The following is a 16,166-nucleotide window of genomic DNA, read 5'->3' as shown; positions in this document are numbered from 1 at the left end:
TTCTCGAGGATCCATCTCTTTCCATCTTACGTTCTTCGATGACGCTATCGTGAATCTTGTCCATCTTCCTTTGCACCATGTCCATCTTCGATCTCATTTGGTTCATGCGGGAAAGATCTCAAAGCCTCCCGTCAATGCGACCAACTCTTTCGTGCACGGGATAGATGCCGCTTGCTGCTTGCGCCTTTGGCCGACAGCCGCTGGAAGTAAAGCGAAGGTCAGGTTCAGGTGGATGCACATCTCTGTGAACACGAAAGGTGGGCGTTGCGGGTAGGCAAGCTCACAGGTCTTGAGGACTTGTTCGGTCAGTTTAGGGTTAGAAATCGTCACGACCGAGAGCTCGCCCAGCAGGAGATGGCAGATGGGTCCGTATATTTTGGCCAGGTCTCTCAAGCAAAGGAGAGGTGATGAGACAATGAGATGCTGTGAATTCCCCATGAATGGCAACTTTTGGGGACCTGGCGGGAGATGCTTCGAGTGTGAGCTTTTGCTTGCATTTTGTTGGAAATTATTTTGATGAGTAAGAAGTTTGGGAAACTATGAGAGCAATGGGAAACTATGAGAGCAAAAACTTTTGGCGAGGCTTTTGTGTGGCAATATGTATCGTGTTTCTTGTAACTATAGGTGATTAAGTATGCATACCCTTTTTCATTTGCAAAATGACAAGGGAGTGGGGACCGACGTAATTAACTTAACTTCCTAAGTGATTTTCATAAAGATCTCGCATTAGTTACAGAATGTTCAATTTGAGTCATAACTACTCAATTCACTCCAATGTATAGAATCTCGCAATCGCAGTCCAAGTAACACGTTAGAGGGTCGGGAAGCCGCTTTATATGAGATAACAAATGCCAAGGTACAAGCCAGCCAGAGATTTATGCACGATCAATACGAATCGAATTCGTGATCTCTTGTATCATTTGGTTATTACACTGCGCGTGATAACTATAAGTGAATATGCTTGAAAGAAGTTTAGTCTAACTCGCTGCAAAATTGATCTCATTATATGAAGGTTGATGTCTATCTACAACTACAAAATGTCCGGTACCATGAAATTTTTCTTAGGGCCCGGGCATTTGAGAAGGAGATAGTCTCTGCTACAACACTTTAGACTATTGTTAGGACCCACAAGTGTTCCTCATGCATGTGAGTTCCTTCTTTCCTAGATTTACGAAGGCTTCTCGTCCTTAGGTACGATAAAAAGTAGATAGAGTTTTTAAACTATCACGTTCTTCATCAGATGTGTCTCTTTGTGCAAATTTTCCCTAGAGAAGTTTCAAAATGCTATCGATATTCTTAACTCAAAATATCTGTTTATGTTCGCTTTTTAAACTTCCCCAAATCACCCTTAAATGGAGTATGCTAGTCAAACGATTTGTTTCCAAAAACTTGAAGTTGTTAGAAGACAGACCGCCAGCGTTGTCATAACATATTACTTGACACTATCCTCGCATGTAAGTCGATCCTACGTAAGCAAGTCAGGTTGTGGATGGAACCATGTCAACAAGATTACGGTTCGAACAAGAAAGCAAGAAGAATAATAGGGATAATAAGCAAGAGAAAATTGAGAGAGTAATTGTATGATCCGTGCTTTGATACCATGTTAAGTAAATTACTTTCTCCAAATTTTAAACTATTAAAAAATGGACGGACGATATATTAATAACAGATTACTTAATAGAATAGCGTGAAACCAAAACAATAACGACATAATTATAATAAGCACATTTTTAAAACATTCTCATCGGTGGCTATTGACTGGACGAATGGCCAAACTGGTCTCCACATTCATCCAAGATCAATTGCAGAAAATTATTCACACTCACAAACTCCCAAAATAGAGTGGGAGAGACAAGGAAATTATTATTAGTATAAGATTTTCAAAATCATTCATTTTTCACGAAACAAACGGAGTCTATAAATCAAAATTTTTTACGGTAAATTTCAATCTTTTCTCGTAGCTTAAAACGGAAGTTATTCACTGGAGAATCCGCGTTTTATGTGTACTGGCATATTTATCCAAATTCATGCTCTCTGCTATTATGGTCATTTATTTCCATTCACTATCGATTGTGAGAGCAACTTGGCTATCGGACACACAAAAGAAAAGAAATAAACCAATCACTTCTTTATTTATGGAATCACCTTCTTCATGCGTAAAAGCATGAAGTCACCTGAGAAGGACGCCGCCGGTGCAGCTGAAGTGTAGTAAGTACTAGATCTCCATAAGGTTGCTCAAAATTTCAACTCATGTACGTCTCACTGTATTGCCTCTACTCGTAGAGAAAATTATCAGCAGTCTGCATTCAATAAACCCTAACCCTTTGGTCAAATGTCTATCTAAAGAACGGTATTGCTGTTTGGTTACACGCCGCTGTCTTCACCTCCAAAGTTCAGTGAGTGCTGCTGTCCTTCATCTTCTCCATATGACAGATCATGGTAGCTGTCCTGCGCATCCTGTTGCGGAAATCCTAGCCTAAGCTTCACCCTCTTCATTTGTCGTGCCTTGCTGCCTGTTGGAGCTCCGGCCAACACCGGCAGCCACCACCGCGTCAGGCATTGAACGTTTCCAATCCGCTGAGTTCGGGGCTTCTGTGAGGTTCGTGTTGGGCCATATGTTCTTCTGGTACTGATGGGTCCTTAGGCGCCTTATTTTTGCTGCTGTTAAGTTGTTACATGCTTTCTGGCTTAAGCTCAAGTATCTGTACTATTAACGTACTTATTAAATTATCCGTATTTGCTTAGCCATAATTTCATTATCCATACGATACGTCCTGTTACTGTATCATGTATGACAATTTGGTTATTCTAACACGTTCAAATAATCAATGTAAATGAATAAAAAGGAAAAAAAAAAAAGGACCCTATAATAAGCCTCATCTTTGATCATTAGCAGCAAAACAGTATGATCTAGATTCAAGTGCAAAAATAACTAGAAAAAAATTCAGAAGGAGAAATTTTCACTTGAATCATTTAAGAAAAAAGTTTGTATTGTTGCAGGATGACTTAGATTTAGTTCAAATTTAAAACGTGCGGAAGATTTGCAGAATAAAGTCATGTCTTATAGCAGGTGTTAACTATCATAACTGTGGACACAAATTAAGAAGAAAATATATCTCAGTCTCCTGAAATTAGTTTGTTAAGTTGAGTCGCAAACATTGTTTTTAGCAGATTTCAAAACGTACCCCCGTCAGACCATGACGAACACAGAGTTCAAGCAAACCCTAAACAGGCGAACAGTCGAGAGTTCTCCACAAACGAAGAACCCTAAAAAGAGGGGAAAAAAGATAATAGCTTCGGATATTTAAACAAACACCCAATGTGGATTTTCCTCAGTAAGGCGACACTCCGATGTTCGCAGTTGCAAAGAGCCCGTCTTTTCTCAGCACGTCCTCTCCTTCCTACAAAATTCCGAAACCCATATTATTTCAAGAATGTCAGAATTTTAGTTCGTTCTATATGTTATGTCGAAGAAACATCAAAACTATACTTCTTTTTACATGCTTCATCGACCCGGAAATAATACTTAGGAATCTGGCTTCTTTCCTTTTCTTTTTTCCGCCTTTTTTTTTTTTTTTTTTGGCTTACTAGAAAGGAAAAGGCTGCTTTCACATTCGATGTTATATGTCATTCTAAATCTCTTTTAATAGAGTGGTTAATAGTCCAATCAATATTAGAATCTGATTTTTTTTTTAGGGTTTCGAAGCATATTACCTGCTGGCAGATATTAGGTTTCTTCACGGGCTGGTCAGGCATGAGTCCGAAATGGATGTGGGGGAAGTGGGCCCACTGCAAAAGGGGGGAAAGAACACAAACAAACGTACGATTATCAGAACTGAAAGCTTTCTGTAATGAAAACAATCACAGGTCGAACGTTTCAATGGAGAGTGTGCAGAAAAACGAATGAACCTCAATGAACGGGTGGAAGGGAGATGAGACCAGAGAGCGACTTCTCAATAGAGAGTAAAAGAAGAAAAAGAAAAGCATAAAACCGATGAAAGATTGTTGTAAGGCAGTCGATGTTAATTCTTTTTGATGGGGTTTGGACACTTACGTTCTTCGCAGCAGCACTAAAAGCTTCCCTGTGGCTTATATCGGGATTCCCGGCTTTGATGCGTTGGATCTCTTCCCTGCGATTTCAAAGAAGTATCATCATCGGACTCGCATGTTTCCAGACTATAACTATGGCATATCGAGTTGGACGTGGACGGACTTTGGAAATATAGGCAAATGCAAGGTCCGAAATGTACTGAAAACCGAGTCGGGCACTCGCGTTTTTATCTTTGCCTCTGGTTATTAACGACAACGCACAAACACATGTATCGACACACGAATGAACCCGACACGAATGGAAAAAGGGAAAAAAAGAATTGTTTATTCAATCATTCAGCGTCACCTCCGAAAAGGGTCTAGTGGTCTTGGATGGATGGAGACATTCAAACTGTCTTTGAACACTTTACTTGTCGCTGCGTATCGATGGGAGACATGCATTTTTTTTGTCTTTTGGTTTGGCTTTTAACTCGTGCGAGTAATAAGACGCATCATGGAACCAACAACAAATGACAAAAGCTATGTCCGAAACTGCACTTAAACACAGTCCACTATCAACTGCAAAAAAAGGGCTTTGTTCTTGACGAGATTGAGGAGCCTACTAGTTAGATTAGTATTTTTCGACCTAATAATTGAGCGATTTTTCGGCGATTATAAGTTCAGAATCAGACATATGATGATGATACTAAGTTGGCAGCACATACAAACTCCCGATGACCGTTTTCTTTTCAGTATGTGAGGCGACAAACCATAAAAACATGCGAGAGAAGTTCTTGACTAGGTATTTTCGTTAGGAACTTGGTGGGTTTCATGACAAAAGAATTGGAGAAAACAAAACTTGACTTATATATTTTACACAAAATTAGCTCTTACCATTCAATAAACAAATTGTGCATAACTTCATATGTTACCTAAGGATGGAATACAATTACGAGTTTCTGAATATCTTTAAGTGTTTGCTTTCGGTCTGTCAAACTATACTCCGACAGTTATCATCCTTAAAATTTCCAAGTTGTGCAAATGTAGGACAACCATTAGCATTTTCATCACAAACCAAATGAGAACCGCATCTATTATGTCCTGTTTTAACACCTGACCACTTTTCAAAGTGCTAGGAACTGAACTGTGTACCAAACGTTTCATGTCAAAATTACTTAATACCAAATGCTTCTTATCAATCAATAAACATGCGTAATTATCTCTTTTAACATCTATATCATATGAGCCGGAGAAGGGAAGAACCAAAAAAGAATAAGAGATTCAATTTCATCAGGAAGCTAGCAAAATCAAACCTAGTTGGTGTACATGTACTTGTCACTTGGTTAACATTGAATGAGGCATATTTTTATAGCCATAATAAATTCAGCGTTTCTATTTTCTCCTTAGAGCTTACAAATATAAGTAAAGCGGGAATATTTGCCAAAAGTAAAAGGGACTATGCATAATTAATCATCATATATGTGCTCAAAATAGAATGTATTAACTTACTTGATGAAGCGGTTGTAGGCAGAAGGGACTCTCTGTCTCTTCTCCGGAGCTGGGGCATGAGCAACCAGACAGACATAAAGACAAATCAAAGAAACATTAATATCTCTTCCCTGTCTCTCTCTCTCTCTCTTCTCTCTCCTATCATAGTCTCATCATGACTTCCAAGAGATGGAAACACCACTGCACTTCTTCTCTCTCCCTCGTCATAGTCTCATCATGACCTCCAGAGAGATGGCAACACCTCTCTCTCTCTCTCTCTCTCTCTCTCAAACTTTTTTGACAATCTTGGAGATGAAGATGAAAACCCTTTTCAGGGTCAAAGCCAAAGATGATCTGACATGGCTTCTTTCTTCTTGAAACGATTGAGACAATGCAAGCTTTTTATCAATGAAGTGGGGATTGGGAAAAGAAGGAAAAGCAAAATGTAGGCTTTCTTGGCTAGTCATTACATAGAATATAGGAGGCGGCGGCTATCTGATGGGCTATGAAGCTCTTTTTCTTACATGTATTGAGGACTCCTAAGCTTTTCAAAGTAATGAACATCACAAAAATAATCTGACTCTCTCTCTCGGAGATGAACTGCAACTCTTTCTTAGGTATACATTGCATATACCACACACCCAGAGAGAGAGGGTGGCCACTTACAACTTGTCAAGTGTTAGCTCACACCATGAAACACGGACCAACCTAATTGAAAGATGTGTATAGGAAAAGAAAAATAAAGAAGGAAAGTTCTGAGAAAGAGAATGTTCATACGTCTGTTAACTACTGGAGACTTAGGGATCTGCTCAACTCCTCCTCGTAGCTGCATTATGGAGTCAGCCGGAGACGGCTGATTCATCAGCAAACTTGACGGAGCGTTCCGGATCTCCTCCTATAATGTCACACCCCCATAATCAGCCAACACATAGAGCTAAGGTTTTAGCATCATCAAGGAAAACAACAGTAGTAATTGTATCTTACCCGGCACACAAATTAGTAATACTACTTCAAAGAAGTGCCGATGTGTATTTCCTAGAGAACCCTTCCAGAAAATGCAATTCTCTTATACTATTGGTTACAAGAAAAACACAGAACTTTTTCCTTTTCGAACTAATGTATGAATTTCTTCAGAAGGAAACCCAATCTATGAATTGTGATTCGTAAAAGATCACAAGACAGTGTGATGTGGGAAGTGGAACCCGGTAGATCCTTTCCCTTGATTATATTTGCTCGGACACAAGACGCAAAGGTGGGACGATAAAGGTTATCGATTCAGAATTACCATTAGGTTTTGAGGAGTGAAGAAGTTGTGGCCAAGTTGAAGCTGGTTGCCGGAGGGAAGAAGCAACCCACGCATGTTGACGGACAAAAGATTGGTGCAGTGGCCGCATCGGACCGTCACCGTCTTGAACAAGCTGTTACAAGGAACACTTACCTGTGTGTGCATTTGTGTGCAAAAAACACAAGCCCCAAATTAAACCACCAGGAACAAAAGCAAAGTCATTCTTGTAACACGCAGAGAGAGAGAGAGAATGTGGGTATATACAGCAAGGACGGTGTCGCAAAAGTTGCAATGGACATAACAGAGCTGCTCGGCGGGGGACGAGAGGTGGTGGTGGTGGTCCGGCATGAAACCGGAGGACGACGAGGAGGACGAGGAAGAGGACATCATGTTCATCTTTTTCCTTCGTTGAAGTTGATAAAGTCTTGGGCTTTGATTTGATGGATGGATGGATGGATGGATTGACAGGTGATATGGCCGAATGGGAGTGTGAAAGACAGCTTAACCACCTTGGATTTGGGTTTGATTGTTTGGTTGCTGTTGCTATACATAGGAGAGGGAGAGGAGAGAGTGAGGAGACAAGGGAAGAGAGAGAGAGAGAGAGAGAGAGAGAGAGAGAGAGAGTGAGAGAGATTATTTCCTCTAATATAGTGTTGAGAAAGAAGACCAAGAAAGGGCTTTTCCCTCTCATCCTTTTCAAGCAAGAATGGAAATCTGACCAAAAAAACACAAAAAAATAAATAAATAAATAAACATGGAAAAGTATCATTTGAAGCTCATCCAGACATAGATCAACCTACATATAGGTCAGGAAGATTAAAACGAAGCTCATTGCCGAAAAAAAAAATCAAGTTTTATGCATTCTTTTACCACTTTTTATATTGGGTGTGTAACTAAAGCAATTTATCATCATGATGGAATACAAATGTCTTATGCACTTATTTATTTAACAGCTTAAATTTTTGAGTTACAAAGTCTTTTAACGTCTTGTGACATAAGGATCTAAACTAAGAGTTGTGCTTATGGTTCATTTCATTTATCCATTGAAGATTTCGAAGATCTGGGATTTGTACAAGCTGTTGCGGGGCAACATAAACAGGACCCACAGCAGGGAGAGAGAGGGAGAGCTGAAAACAAACGGCTGAGGCTGAAGGGGAGAGGGGAAATGACTGGTCGACAATCCCAAAGGATGAGGCGGAGAGAGGGAGAAGGAGAGAGAGAGCTTCCAGAGGCGGCAGAGGTGGGGGAGAGGGGAAGAGAGAAAGGGACGTGTGCATGGAGCGATTAGCTTTGGTGGTCATTCACCTGTTGTTTTCATACTTAAGACCGTCTCTTTTTCTTCTCGGTTTCCTACAATTCCATCGTCCCCACAATCAAATCTTGGTCATCTCTCTCCCTCTCCTTCTCTGGGCTTAAGTTCAAAAGCACTATACGACGAACGTACCTTGCTATACCTCTCTCTCCAATACTCTCTCTCTCTCTCTCTCTCTCTCTCTCTCTCTCTCTCTCTCTTCCCTGCACTAATTTGATGTGTAGATGATCGAAGATCCAATCCCATTTGGCCACATTTCTGTACTCAGCTCTAAACTTTCACGAGTCTTTTCATCGTTTTAGTGCAGCATGGTTCTCTCTTGACGCTGAAGCTTTTCGAAGTCCTGTAAACTCTTGTACCAATGCCCCAAAGATGTCTTTTTTTTTTTTTTCCTTCTTCTTTTCTTTGCTTCATCTCAACCCCCCATTCATTACTAGCTTGCCGGGATTTTGGATGAGCAAGATTTGATCTCTTCCAGAAAAATTTCAGATTGTGGAGAAGCATTTTCTTTCCAAGTTTGCTGAGCTTTTGTAATAGCATGTGGTGAAGACTTGTGTTTCCCATTTTGGCCAACCTTCCTATGCGTATGACAATGATCATGAACGTATTTGAGATGTGAATGAAGATTTAGAAACATGGATACAGTCGAGTATCTAAGAATTAATCCTTGTCCTGAGAGCTAAAATTACATGTCAACAACAAAAACGAGTTACATATGCTAGTTTGGAGTGTGAAAACCGCAATCTCATTCAACGAAAACTGACGAAGTTTACGAGAAAATGAAACAAAACTTCTAGTTATAACACAAAATAAACAACCACATTGCGAGCGTGCTACCACGAATTATGAACTTCTTGAAATTGCAATTGGTCTAGGGCATATTAGACTAAGTTTCATAGGAACTTGTTTAAGAGTCCTTAAGAAGTACACTTGTGTAACTAGTAGGAAGAGGGCAGGTCTTGACATCCCATTACCCCCCCTAGTTGCCAATTTTCTTTATCTCCCAGAAGTTATTCGCATTGCGCTTGGATTAGACTAATTAGAGCTTAAACGTCACTCAAAACATAAGAAGCTGCATCAATAGGAGGGATGGAGAAGCCCAACACGAAGACGGAAAAAGAAGTAATAGTAACTTGGTCTCGAGTATCTATCATTATACCTACAAATGATCGGCCATACTATTGCTATCTATAATGAAGGGGAGCATTTTTTTTTTAAAGTTTCATTTATTTATTTATTTTTCATTCAAGAGTTCTTATGTGTTTTCGCGCGCCTTTGAGATCCTGAAAAATGGACAAATTTCTTTTCTTTTCTTAGGAACATATACAATATTCATGCGCCCGCCTTTATACGATTAGATACAAAATTATCTATTTTTTAAATAGGAATTAAAGTAGATCTTTTAGGCCCTTTTCGGCGTAGAGGAAAATAGGACTATTCGAGGCGGCTTGATCCAATTTGAGTACCTCTACAGGATAGACTCATATTATGTAGATAATTTCTTGTCAAGATGACTATTTCATGATTCAAGACATATCTCCCAGTTTGATTGGTATTGCTTAGAAGTAATATTGGATTTATAATTCATCAACGGGGCAAGATAACTTGGATATCAATGGAGAAAACAGGAATTTTGAATAAGGCAATAATTTCTTGTCAAGATGACTATTTCATGATTCAAAACATATCTCCCAATTTGATTGGTATTGCTTAGAAGTAATATTGGATTTATAATTCATCAATAGGGCAAGATAACTTGGATATCAATGGAGAAAACATGAATTTTAAAATAAGACAGTGATTCTAAAAAATGACACTCTAGAACATTGTTTACAATGGCTAGGGCTGAGGTCAAAGACGGAAGCCACAACATGGTGGCGCAGGTGGTGGCAAGGAAGGCGTGGCTATGATGGACTCATTGATGATGCAACCGCTAGAGGAAGAAGAACAGGGAAGATGCATGCAAAAGGGAATCTAGGAAACTAATCTTGACCATTTACTAAAAGATTACCAAAAAAGTCATAGACCTATTGCAATTATGTTATTTCAATCCTAAACCTTTTTATTTTTGCTAGTTCGCTCTTATACCTTTTGTATTTGTATCAATTTAGTCCTTCCTACCAACTTTGTCCGGTCGGCATTGATGTGGCACTCACAAGACCGACGTGGCAATTTTTAATGATATTTCATATTTTTTTTATATTTTTTTCTAGCTTAGGGCGGGCGACGGCGCCGTGACCCTGGGCAGATCTAGGCAAGGAGCCGTGTGCCCACGCCTAAAGCCGACGAGGGCATCCCAGCCCTTGCTTGCGGGCTAAGCCAGAAAAAAAAATACAAGAAAAGAAAAAATAAAAAATTATTAAAAATTTTCTAAAAATTACTACGTCAACGCCGGCCGAATAAAATTGGCCAAAAGGATTTAATTGGTACAAATTCAAAAGGTTTATGACTTTTTTTATTATTTTCTCACCATTCACTTGTTATCGTGCCGACATGTCTTCCACTTAAAGAGACTAAATTAACTGAAAGTATCAATCTGCTCCAAATGGAGAGAATCCAAATCCTCTTAGGTATTTCAGGCATTTTCACAATATGGCATGTCCAAGATCTTAGGATATAAACCAGCCGACCTTTCCTCCTGATTATGCTAGCCGGGTCAATATTTTTTACTCTATAAACTTTGTGTTTAATCACAAATTTAGTCCCTTAACTTCCGAATACTCTTGCCCTCTTGTAACTCTCATGAAGCACTCAATTATAGGGATAACTCACATCAGGTTACTACTTGCTAAGGAGCTGCTTCACGTTTTTAACTCCTTGTACATTACATCATCTAGGGTGACATTCAATTTACTAAATCCTCTTATTTTTTTCTCCTCCTTGCCTCAGCAAAGCCGTGCATGACAAGATTTGGAGATGAGTAGACAATGGACTTACAAAAGAGATAATTTACTGTTACCAAAGTTTGAAGCTATTCAAACTTTGCTCATGGTGCTACTAATGATATAATTACGATGCCAAGGAGAAAATTCCAAATAGCAGCATAAAGTGTCCTCATTTTCTCAAATAAAAATTTAAAGTAGACTTTATTTCAAACGAAGACCCGAAGTGTCCTTTATTTAGGGTTCCCATTCGATTTCGAAATTCTTTGGTCAAATAGTTCCTTTTTTTGCTCATCCGTATAAATCCAACGATCATACAATTCATCAGAGGGTAGTTTTTCTCTTGTCGGAAAGAAAATTTTTCTATGTATCATTTCCAACAAAGTTGACAAACTGGGGGTACGTAAAAGATATTTTTTCTTCATTTTCTCTTTCTTTTTCCTTTTTCCTTTTTCCTTTTTCTATTTTTTCTTTTCCTTTTCATTTTCTTTGTTTCTTCCCTCCGCCAGCCATCGCCGAGCCTTGTCGATTGCCGGAGGAGGTCACCAGACACCTAGGCGAGGGAAGGGGTGGCAGCCCGACAATGGCTGGGGTAGGGGAGAGGAAGAAAGAAAAAAAGTAAAAATAAATATATGCTTGGAATTTTTTCACTAAAATGCCCCCAAATAGTCACATATTTGCGAGCCGGCCAATAGCCCTTATTTTAGAATATTTGACCACTTCTTGCATTTATTTAAAAAAAATAAAAGTTTTTTAAATTTTTATTTGAAATTTTCTCGAATGCCAAGCACCACAAAAATGAAATAAACCTCAAGAAGCTGATCACAGTCTCCTTCCGACGCCATACATGACTTGATCAGACCTTTCTGTCTCTCTCTCTCTCTCTCTCTCTCACCCGCAGAGATACGAAGTTGTCAGTGATAACAGAAGGCAGAGATCCTTTTACCATTGTTAGTTTTGTCCTTGCATGGTGGGTTTTTTTTCCCAATTTTCGCTTGCCTACCATTTAGCTAAAAAATAGGTTAGACTTTTGTACCTACGCACACTAGTCCCTTCCAATCAGGTTCTGCAACTTTTTTTTTTCATTTTCTCTTACTTTTATTGTCGCAAAGTTCAACTCTGAGAAAGCCTGTCCACTTTTCCCTGCCATCTTTGAGGACAATCGCACTTTGATTGCCGTTTAAAGTTAAGATCATGATAATTCGGTTGTGTTGATTGTTGCATCCTTGTTGAATATTGACTGTGAAAAGACTTGGGAATGTTTTTCGGACATTGTTTCTAAACATCGAAATCACACACTAATAATGGAGGAGCTTGTCAGTCTAGGTCTGCGCTCTTTCTCTAAATTTTTTTTTTTTTTTAAAGATGGGGTTGTACTGCTTAATTCATATTAGAGACAGTATTCACTTCTCTTGCTCTGTTATATGTCGATAGGGTCGGCGTTTGAAGGAAAACTATTTTTCAGAAATCATTTTCGCGTAAGTCAACTTCCCCGTTTGGATTTGCTTGAAATCATCGCTCGAATTACAAATGAAAGTGGTAAATATTACCCAATCTTTAGGTGCGTTTGTATCATGAAAAAGTAATGATTTAAGAAGTATTTTCTTAGAATTGATTATTTATGTCGTTTCAAAAAATTAGTTGTTAAAAAAATTCTCCACCGACCAATATATTGAGGTATAAATTATTGTTGATAAGGGAAAAAAAAATTCCATATAGGTATTTGTAGAGTATTTCCATTATCAACTCTCCTCGTGGTTGAGCACTGCAAGAAGACGGGTCTCTCTAGTAACTAGACTTGTCAAAATGGGTTATGATCTCATTTCTTAACCTATATATGATGTGCTGAGTTATTATATGAGTTAGTTATATTCAAACCTGATTCGATCCACCCATTTGACAAATTTACTAGTAACTAAATAAATTTTTGTCGCCAAGAAGACTTTTAGCGACCAAAACCCGATTTGGTTGCTAAAAATCAAGCTGTGGCGACAAAAATGGGTCTTCTTGATACCATTTCGTTTTTCTTTTTTTTTTTCACCAGAAATCGAGGTATGAAAGGATCTCACATCGCTTAAATGGTTTATATGCTCTTTATATTGATGCAACATTCCCCTTTTTCGAGATTTATAAGGTAGCTATTTATGTCAATGCTACTTTAATCACAATCATAACTCAGTGAAATTTATCACACCATGTACGAACTGGTTAAAGCATGGCATGGAAAGGACAATAAAAAGATATGCTTGTAATATATCGACATCTAACTGAATTAATGACACTCAAAGGAATCAATTTCTTCTTTAACTTTGTAATATGTCTCGTACTAGTCAATGTCCATCATGAAACCGTCATGAATTCTGACTTCGGCATCGCCAACACCCACAATAAGGCGTTCAGCTTAGTTTTACATATCAAGGTCTCTGGAACTTTACCAAGCCTAGCTAGAGCTGCCAAGTCTCTTTGTTTAGCTGTTTTTTGCTTCTTCTTTTTTGCCTTATGTTACCTTTTTTGTGATTCTACTTAATAGGACACTTGCGTGCCTAATCAACATTAAGTGTCAAACTTATCGTGTAAAATATATCAGGTCAACAATTTTTTACTGCTAGCAACAAAATATAGGATTTGGTTGCACAAAATAGAAAAATTAGCGGATGAAATCCTAGGAATTCTGTAAGTAATGGATTAAAATTGGAATTTACCAAGAAATAATTAGAATGCCACCATACCTAATACCAATACAAAGTGGCATGATGCGAGACAATAGTCAGAAAGTTAAAGAAAATTGATTATGTAAAAAAAATTTATCACTGCAAGACTAACAATCTATTTTATGCCACAAAAATACAAATTATAGTAGGGTCCAACAATTGATTAAAAATTATTGTATGATTCACTCTTTTAAGAAATTGTGAGATTATTATAGGATTCACTCTTTTAAGAATTTGTGGCCCACAACGTACTGTTATTTTCACAGCCACCAAAAAACTACCATGCTAGCAAAACCCATATTGGTAATACTAATTGGGCAATCCATCAAATAAACTTTGGGTTGCTCAATGGCCATTCGCTAATGAGGTAGAAAAAAGAGTTACTCTTCAACGATATTAATACATCCAATATCCAACAAAAAAAAAAATTTCTTCTTTTCCAATTCATATTGTTTTTTCATAGCCATTTCCCTACATCAACCTAATTTATTATACTATCCGTGTGAAACAACGACTTTCCAAGTGAGACGCCAATTTGTAATTGAGTTCGGATTTGGATTTGAATTTGAATATGAATCGGTTGAGCAGTAGATATCCTAAAGCGTAGCATGTTACCTCAAAAACCCTAACTTGCTCTACTTTATTTGATATCCAGCACAACACTAATGCCATAAGTGAAAACAATTTTTTCCAATTGACAATTGATAGAATGAAAACCCAACAAGAACTCTTGATGACATTGGCAGGCTATTAATTGTTTTGTCATTTTTAATGAGCTGTGCTATGAAAGTTTGGGCACAACTAGGCCACTAATTATCTTGAGAGCATTGTCAACTTGGCTTGGGGCCACTTGAAATATACGGCCAAGAGCGGCAGGAGATCTTTTTCCCTCCCAGAGTCCTTAGTCAAATCTTACAGATTATGTATAACATCAATGTCATACACGAGCATATCTTCAACATTTGCCAATTCATGAAGAAATCTCCTGACTTTTGGCACATAGGAGGAGCTACCGGTGATCGACTCCCAAACTTAGAACTCGAGCTTTAGGCAATACCTCAAGTTGAACATACCGTGATATGTGCAGAGCCTCTATAGGAATGCCTAGATAAAAGTAGCTTCGTTGATCGCCTTGAACATTATCCTTCGCTTCTCGCTTTCCTTCGAATATGGAAGGAACCGCCCTGGTCTATTCACCTTTCTTAATACTAGCAACAAACGAAAGATTAGAATGCCTAGGTACATACCGTAAGGTGTATGCACGCCAAAAAAAAAATGAAGAAGGTTATTAGGTAAGAAGAGAAGAGTAAATATTGATAGATATTATATAGTTTAGGGAAGGAATTGTTGCAAAATTGAAAAGATTAGCATCAATATTGGGACATGAGAAATTCGTGAGATCATATGGCAGTAATCTTGTTTATCTTAGAATACAATTATATCAAGCATATGCAAATAGAACGTAACGATTCATTTTAATAGCAACCATGCATTTCAGTAGTATTTCCATGCAAAACATTTTAGATCGAAATCCTCGTCTACATTTATATTGATGAGAGCAGAGATTATTTGATCTAATCATATTATCAATAGATTAGAAAGAACCTTTACGGTATCGGGAAGAGTGTTTCGTGGTTATAGGATCTCTCCTCCGTGTACGAGTGAGAGCGTCCAATTGTTTTCACATGGATTGTCAAGGGAACGCACATCAATGAGATACGAAATTACGATGGTTATATATAGCCTTTGTAAGTTTTCAAGCTCTAACATGTGCTATTCAAGTTAAGTTTTAATTCTTATATTACTATAAAGAGAGAGGGTGTTAAAATATTGCATGTCTTTTATGAAATCAATAATATATTTTTGTACATGTTGTCTCCTTTCAACTAGAGGTTGTGATTGTGGCTTGGAAATCTTTAACATCGACTTAGATTAACACCACATAGTCGGAACTTATCATTATATAAAACAAAGAGAACCTCCTACATTTTAGGGATCACAATCTTTTCTTCCTCTTCAAAATATCCTCGGTTAGTCATTTTATAAATATTCTATCTTTCAATAACCTTATCAAAAGAAGCCTAAATATGTATATATTGTTTTCTTCTTACATATGTGAGTACAATTTCTTCATGTTGTCTTAATAATTTATCTCCATGAATACATAATTCAAACATATTGTTATAAAGGCGATTTTACAAAAATGTTTGGATATGATGTTTTGCATTACACGCAATGAGTGTGCACTTTTGTTAGTATTGAGAAACCATACATGTTTTCTACAATGACATTCTTTATAAGATGTTCAAATTAAAGTAAGGCTAGGGTTACAATAAAGATTGGCACCCATAAACTAAGACATGTTCTTGATTGTCCTACACTTATTTCCGCACGTTTGGAGATGACACGAATCTTATATCGATGCAACCACAAAATAAGTACAACTAGCTCAAAGTTTG

At 37.9% G+C, this 16,166-nt stretch overlaps 1 protein-coding gene across 1 annotated transcript; it reads right to left on the bottom strand.

Annotated features, from left to right (window-relative positions):
- Positions 1 to 3,099: 3,099 nt before the first annotated feature.
- LOC115744390 (axial regulator YABBY 1) lies at positions 3,100 to 7,414 on the bottom strand. Its single transcript, XM_030679537.2, has 7 exons — positions 7,067 to 7,414; positions 6,803 to 6,955; positions 6,295 to 6,412; positions 5,539 to 5,587; positions 4,055 to 4,130; positions 3,715 to 3,789; positions 3,100 to 3,401 (listed from the first exon to the last, which is right to left on the bottom strand). The coding sequence occupies exons 1-7, from the start codon at positions 7,196 to 7,198 to the stop codon at positions 3,333 to 3,335; spliced, it is 672 nt and encodes a 223-aa protein (XP_030535397.1). The 5' UTR covers positions 7,199 to 7,414; the 3' UTR covers positions 3,100 to 3,332.
- Between the last annotated feature and the right edge of the window lie 8,752 nt (positions 7,415 to 16,166).

Source organism: Rhodamnia argentea, chromosome 9, assembly GCF_020921035.1.
Source record: "Rhodamnia argentea isolate NSW1041297 chromosome 9, ASM2092103v1, whole genome shotgun sequence".
Classification (NCBI taxonomy): Eukaryota; Viridiplantae; Streptophyta; class Magnoliopsida; order Myrtales; family Myrtaceae; genus Rhodamnia; species Rhodamnia argentea.
Note: the sequence above shows the minus strand (reverse complement) of the source record. Positions and strands in the feature narration are given on the sequence as shown.